The sequence below is a fragment of the Salvia hispanica genome, chromosome 5 (genome assembly GCF_023119035.1).
Source record: "Salvia hispanica cultivar TCC Black 2014 chromosome 5, UniMelb_Shisp_WGS_1.0, whole genome shotgun sequence".
NCBI lineage: Eukaryota > Viridiplantae > Streptophyta > Magnoliopsida > Lamiales > Lamiaceae > Salvia > Salvia hispanica.
This window is the reverse complement of record NC_062969.1, coordinates 39,675,020-39,682,619: the sequence shown is the minus strand read 5'-3', so window position 1 is coordinate 39,682,619 and position 7,600 is coordinate 39,675,020. Positions and strand designations below refer to the sequence as shown.

The 7,600-nt window shown below is 30.3% G+C and overlaps 1 protein-coding gene across 1 annotated transcript; it reads right to left on the bottom strand.

Annotated features, from left to right (window-relative positions):
• Window positions 1–421: 421 nt before the first annotated feature.
• Window positions 422–4,138, bottom strand: LOC125190044 (F-box protein At5g65850-like). The gene is made up of 2 exons (XM_048087244.1): window positions 3,299–4,138; window positions 422–439 (listed from the first exon to the last, which is right to left on the bottom strand). Exons 1-2 carry the CDS (start codon window positions 4,136–4,138, stop codon window positions 422–424), a joined length of 858 nt encoding a protein of 285 aa, XP_047943201.1.
• Between the last annotated feature and the right edge of the window lie 3,462 nt (window positions 4,139–7,600).

Below are 7,600 nucleotides of genomic sequence, written 5' to 3'. Positions count from 1 at the left end.
TAGTACTACTAAGTTAAATTGGTTAATTTTGATTTAAGGTATATTGGTTAACAAATTGGGATTTCAAAGGACATCAAATATAAATGTGCATAGGAAAATATTTTGATTTAAGGTATATTGGTTAATAAATTGGGATTTCAAAGGACATCAAATGTGCATAGGAAAATACAATACTAGTACTCCCTCCGTTTCATAAAAGTTGAGTCGTATTCCTTTTTAGTCCGTCCCAATAAAGTTGAGTCATTTCCTTATTTAACAAAAGACAAAACATCCAATCACTCTTACTTTATTCCTTCATTTACTTTACTCTCTCTTATTTTTCCTACTTTTTTCATCTCTCCTATTTATTTAATATAAATTCTTAATCTCCATCCCCAAAAGTTTTGTCTCAACTTTTATGGGATGGAGGAAGTACTACTTCCTAATTGCCAGCAGATACCTTAAAAAGAAAAGGATAATCATATTCATAGGCCTAGTAATAGAGGTCAGTGGCCAACCTACTAACTTTCACCCCTTCAATGAGTCGGCGCCCCTCATCATGCAAATCCATTGCAACACTCAATTGAAGATGTGTGTCAAACATTAGTGGAGTACTAGTAATATTTTACTAATACTGATTCAGTTCAACTATTTGTTCCAAAAATCTAGTGAAACTGTGAAACCAATTCATTGGTTGGTGCTAGTAAAATACTACTACGTGCGTTAGCATAAAAAAAATCTTATTTTAACATTGATCCATTCCATAATAACAATGCTATTTCACTTTTACCACATGTTACATATTTCATTAACTTATTTCACTCATAATTTTTATAAAACTAATATATAAATGAGACTCATATTCCACTAATTTATTCGATCTATTTTTTAACTTTCTTAAATTTCGTGCTTAGCTAAATAGGACACTTTTTCCGGAAAATAGAGTCTAAACAATATGGGTTGTTTTATCAAATTGACCCTAGTTTTTGGCAATTTGTTGGTAGATTATAATGCATAGCCAAGAGTTTTGAGATACTTAATTCAAATTTAATTTGGTCACGGCTCATACTAGAAAATTATTAAACCTTTTCAAGTTACATTCTCATTTCAAATATTAATATACTTGGTCTTTGTCGGTCTTATTCAAAATATTTATATATATTTTTAGTTTGTCTCATCCAGATGTCTACTTTTTATATTTAGAAATAAATTCTCATCTCCTTCTCTTCTCGTTGAAATATTTTTCCTTTTTTCTACATAATTTCTTAATCTCTATTTACAAAAATTTTGACTAAACTTAATTGACACGAAGGGAGGAGCCCAAATAAATAAACATCAAACATAAGTACATAACTATATATAAAATGATATACTTCAATACAAATACATAATGGTCATAAAATTATGATATTTTAATGTATATGATATATTTTATAAATAAAATTACGTATCCCCAAAGACAAATATCATATTCTATAATTTTATAGAAAAAATAAACTTCCATGGTATAATTAAAGGTAAATCTATTAAGTGGGACGGAGGGAGTACCGTGACAGTCTATCAATATAAAAATAATTAAATGATGCAATATGATTAATGTACTTTCACTGCAAGGATATTTATTTTAATTGTTTAGTAAAGGACCATGCCCGTTGACTCGTAAGTCGTAAGTTCAAATATTTTTTGAGGTCGACAGACAACAAGTACTATACTAATATATGATCGAGACCCACATCATATACTAAATGGTGAGTATTATTTAAATTTGAGTCACAAATCAAGATAACATTTTAGTACTACTCAAATACTCCTTGTTAATGAGCATATTAGTATATAACAAACTAATTTATTCCTGGCGTGGATAAAATGAAAACCAAATTAAACAAACTAACCACACATTTAAAATAAAGAAATTAAGATTAAAAACAAGAAAGTGATGCATTGATCGGCATTGAGTTATGCGTTGTTGAGTTTGAGTCCGTCTTGACGCAACCTTTAAATTATAACTATTCATTTGGCTATAGAAAAAATTAAACCAAAAGCTTTTGAGTTGGGGGCTTTTCCGGCTACAAAACAATGTTTAAATTTTTTTTAATTTAATACTCGCAGTATTTAAGTAAGTATTATAGTGATGTGTCACACGATTATTGCCTCAAATAAATAAAACGGTACCCCTAATTCGATTCATTCAGTTGAGCAAACACGCAAATGCAGTGCATGAACTCACACTAGAATGATTAGATTGTAGTAATTTTTAATTAATATTTTCTATGTACATAGTAGGAGTACTAACTTATTCACATCTACCAATCCAAAACGTAAAATAATTAATGAGATGAAAAAAGTTAAAGCTTTAAAGATTTGATTATAACATAGTTCAATTCAACTAATAAAAGCATAGTTAGATTAAAACAAATCGTCAAGTAAATAATGGATAAGTCTTTGTTAGATGGGTTAACGAGTTATGAGTTGTCGAAACAGGTTTAGTTTTGATAAATACCATCAAAGAAAATCATTCCTTTTTATTCAACTTTTCATTAATTCAGTGCAGTGCGACATCCCCCAAAAACTTTTTATTCGAACGTGAAGTGAGTATAAGACTGAATCGCATGACATAGAAGAAATTCAAGAAACTCAACAAATTTAAAAGGTTGATTTATTACTAATAAACAAATAAAAAGTAAACTAGGATATGAACGTGATTTGTTTAAACTAGGATATCTCGTAAAATCTCATGTCATCACAAAATATAACATTTACTATTTTGGAACGCATGGAGTAAAATCATCATTTTATTATGCCTCGAGAAACCATTTTCTAATTATAAAAAAAAAAAAACAAGCCTGCTGTCACATATTGATTATGATATCATCAATATAATGGTATACCATGGAAGAAAACGGGTCAAATAAATATACAGCAATTAGGTTGATGGGCCTAGTAATATTATTTTGTTTATCAGCCCATCTAGCCCAATCGCACAAATTATGGGATGTAAATTTCTAAACAAATCAAGTACAAACTAAAATAATATTACATTTTTCATACCAAAGTGTCTTTTGAGTGAGAGAAAACTTGGAGTGAGGAGAATGGAATTAATATTCAAAGAATCATCATCCATTTTACCAAACAAACCAATTTTTTTAAGACTTCTCCTCTCTTCAGAGTAGTATAGAAAGTGTTCCTCATTCCATAACATCAACATGTCTCCATTCTCGTATACATTGATAGGCAGAAGACGTTTGTGTAAACCATGACCATAATGAGGATGTTTGATGAGGACATCTAATTGAGGTCCTTGCCTGATTTTGACACATACCTTGCACCAACTTTTCTCAACTAATTCATATTCCTTCAGCAACCAGATCACGTGATAATAGTCACCTTTAAATTCTGGTTCGTCATCACAAAAACACAGACAATCTCCTAAAGTACACAACATTCCCTTGTTAACGTTGTTTCTCTTGAGACATTCAATTGGTGGAGAGAAAGTGCTAAAACATTCTGTCTCAAGATCAAAGCAGCAAACGTAAGGGGGCTTCCTAAATTTTGAAACAAACCAATAGAGATTGCCACTAACAAATGCAGCAACGGAGCTGTGACAACAATCAAACGAGGGGATAACACCTTCAACGCGTCTCCATGAAGAACCTGATTCAAGAGTGTATACATGACATCCGTCGTAGGTAGGGTTGAGATAGACAACCTTATGTTGTCCGCTTATTCTGCTCACTCCAATTCCATAACAATCTTCTCGAGGGCGAGTAAGACGGCCACGGAGCTCAACAAATTCACGGGTGATAGGATTACATACATAAAGATGATCGCGAAAAGGATTTTTCAGAAGAAGCAAACCGTTGGAAGAACCTTGTATTGTTGATGCTTGGGGGAAATCAAACTTGGTGATTGGATTCGGCTTGCGTTTGGGCTTCTCTTCCAATTTGAAAACATTGAACCAATTTGAATTTGTAGACGGTATCGAGACCACAAGGACGGGGGCGGATTTAGAAAGATGTGACTTAGAAAAATAGTCAGTCTCAATGAGACTGAGCCACGATTTGCACACGCATTTGCAAGTTGCAATATTTTCGAGAGAGAGTCCCAACAAGATATCGATGAGGATCTCTGATGGGAGGTACCTGAAGAAATTTTGCTTCATTCTTCGACAGATTGAGTCTTTGGAGATCATATTCTAACTTTGAACCTAAAAAAAATAATAAGCATGCCAGAGATTACACACCAAAAAAAGTAAAACATACAACTTACTTTTCCATGAATTATAGTTGTAACACTACACAACTTCAAATTTTGACTCTCTTGTTCTTCTCTCCAGCCAATGAATTCCGACTCTACTATAGAATTGGTGTCCTATTTATAAGATTTATAACTTTGGTAATACTCATGATTTATGACTTGCCTTATATGCAAATAGGATTTATGATTTCAATATTCCTAATCCGTTAATTGTATTATAGAATTAATATTGGGAGTGGGGCGACTAAAAAATCTTATACCTAATTTAAATACAATTAAGCTTTTCTATAATTCAAAACCAGAAAACAGAAGTCATTGTCATAAATATTGGATCTTGGAAATAAGTGTAGAACGAATAGATTGTGGTAGTATTATATATAGTAAGTATTATTTTCCATGATTATATTTATATGTACACAAGCGACCCGGAACCGTCGCATATCCGACCCGACATGACATATATGAAAAACAATATTCCCAAAAAAAACATCTTATGCTTTTTGCATCAAAATTAGGTGGCTAGGTGGAAACATCCCAAGTGGAGTATTTTTTTAAAAATTTCTTTCTTGTCCTTTTCAAATTGTTGTGTAGGCTGAGGAAACAAACAGGTTCACAAAGTGTAGTAGTATGCTCATGAATGTGGCTATGTTTATATGAAATGAGTTGCAAGTTGAGTGAGCATTAAATTGAAGGCACAAGAGTTGAGAAATCAAATAATCCAAACCAAGATCAGAAGCTCTAGAATTAAGGGCAACAAGTCTCATCCCACCAAACAAAGATGTCACAAATTTTTTTACCAACCTTGTGCTTTATTGACAATCACATACCTTAATTTTTAAACTCATAATGTCGTCAATAGATCCAATGTTAATCGTTGTAGCTCCTTAATGATTTACACATTTTTTATTTTTTTTTTGCTGATGTTTAACCAATAGAAATTTAAATAAGTGTCATTATTTGTTGGTTTATGATAATGTTTATGACTATGCTTCTTATTAATTTCATAACTTGAGATTCAAATTTTATTCAAGTAGTAGTAAAGTTGCTGTGGTTTATGTTTTTAGAATGTATAAAAGAAATAAAAAATCTTTTTTTCATGCTCTTATTTAAGTTAGTATGTTTTGAATGATTTTGTTATTAAAGTTCAAATTATATATATAGGGGAGTGATCAATTGCTAACTAATTAGCAATCTCAAACTAAGACTAAATTTTAGCCATTAGATTAGAAGATCTAGTGGTTGAAATAATGTCACATGAATTATATTTTTAATTAAAAAAATTAATAAATAAAGTTAGAGGGCATTGATGTTTATTCTCTCTCATTAAAATCATCTTAAAACTTTAAATTTACGTAACTCTCTCGATTTAAATTATTTTTTCGCAAAAAATATATCAAATTAAAGATAATTTTATAAGGATCAAACGAGATCTCAATTGCATATGTTCCGACGATGTTCGGATGATGAAATTTGAGATTTTTTATTTTAGTTTTCGTAAATGTGATAACCAGATTTTTATCAACAAATACATCAAAAAATATTCATAAAACCATGTAAAAATCTCAATAAATATGTGTTGATATTTTCTTATACCAGTGTAGATATTCTTATGTCATATTGTTGATATTTGTAATACACTATGTTGATATAAAAAAACATTCACGAAAATTATCATATGATAACATAATAACGATATTACTCTTTTGTTGATATTTTTTCTATTCAGTTTATAAATAATTTATTTTAATTGCTATAAATTATTGTTATATGCATTATTGAATATTATAATCTATAGTACAATAAAATTATCGTGTCTTTCTATTGCGTTAAAATATTGAGATCGAAAATGATCACATCTCACGGTTAAAAATTCAATTAAATATCATTTCGTATTCCCGTTTTTCAAAAACTTTAATAAATTACAATCTAATCACTATAATTTAAATTAGATATATTATTATTTTATATAGTAGTACTTATTTTATTTCAATTTATTGCACATAGATGTGTGCGCCTTCTGAAAAGTACGATATTTTAATTATGATTTATTAAAAACGGAGTGCATGAGGCATAAAAATTATAATCAACAAATATTCATAATGAAATTCTACAAATATTGCTACACGGAATATTGGAATGTATGATTATAAAATTGTTTCACATATTTTAGATTTTTAATATTAGATAATAGTTAGATTGAACTAAAATTAATTTTTGTTGCTATTATTATATAATTATGATTTGTCGGTTTACTTTGTAAAGTCTAAGTTTTTCAAAAATTTTAATAAGTCGTGTTATATGTTTCGGGCTTTCATTAATAACTACTACAACCTATTTTATATTTATATTGTTATGTGAAATTATATGTTCTTCTATAAATTATTTAAGTTTTTCTTAATGATGTAAGTTTTTCTTAATGATGCAAGTTTTGTGTGTCTTTCATATTTTGTCATGGTATTTGTTGTTATTTATTTCTAATATAGAAGAATAAAGTAAGATAAAAAAATCATTTTGCGCCAATTGAAAATTTAGGACACCTTCAAACGGAATCTCACTTTGAGCTTGGGGCGGTTGTTACCGCACGTAAAAAATATTTTATAAACTAAGTTAGCTCTTCTAGTCTTCTTATTTTCTTATTTTAGTATGTTTTTGTATGAAATGTCAAATAAATAATAAATCTGATTTTTTAATTAAAAATTGAAGATAATTTATAATAAAATATTAGAAATAAATAGAATATACATACCTAACTCATGCTAAATATGCAATAAATATGTCACCCACAAGTGTATGGGGTATGAAGCACCTGACAAGTTGAAATTATCGATTCTCGAAGACTAAATGCCGGGTTGAGTACTACGATGCAACTTTGAACACTATCTAAACTAATAGAAGGGGTTTTTGGGTTTTTCTTAACTAAGATCGAAGAACAAGCAAACAAATAGCAAATTAGGAAAATAAAGCAAATAAAGGGTAGAATTCACTCAAATTGGGAAGGTAGGGATATGGATCCGTTGGTATGGATCACGGGTGTTCACCTAGGGATCATGCTCATCTAAATGGTCTTATGTGTGGCTAGGAAGGTCGGGTTAATTGGTTAGACCCCCTCTCGGGTGCACCTAACGCGTTGATCGGCCTCTAATGTCGGAGTCTCCTCCCTACACTTCGAAACCGACTCCTAAAACCTACGGACCCAAGCCCTCTCTCTAGCTATGCCTCTCTCGAGCACATACAACGCATGGAGTTGTTGATTATTTAACAATCTAATCAAGCATCTCTCAATGGCAATAATTAGAACAAAATATATCCAATTGGTAGCTAATCAATTAGACAATGAAACAAACACAATAACCAACAAAACCACCAC

Bases quoted from the DNA above. Each gene is read 5' to 3' on its own strand.
- LOC125190044 (XM_048087244.1), bottom strand. From the start codon at position 4,138: ATGAAGCAAAATTTCTTCAGGTACCTCCCATCAGAGATCCTCATCGAT.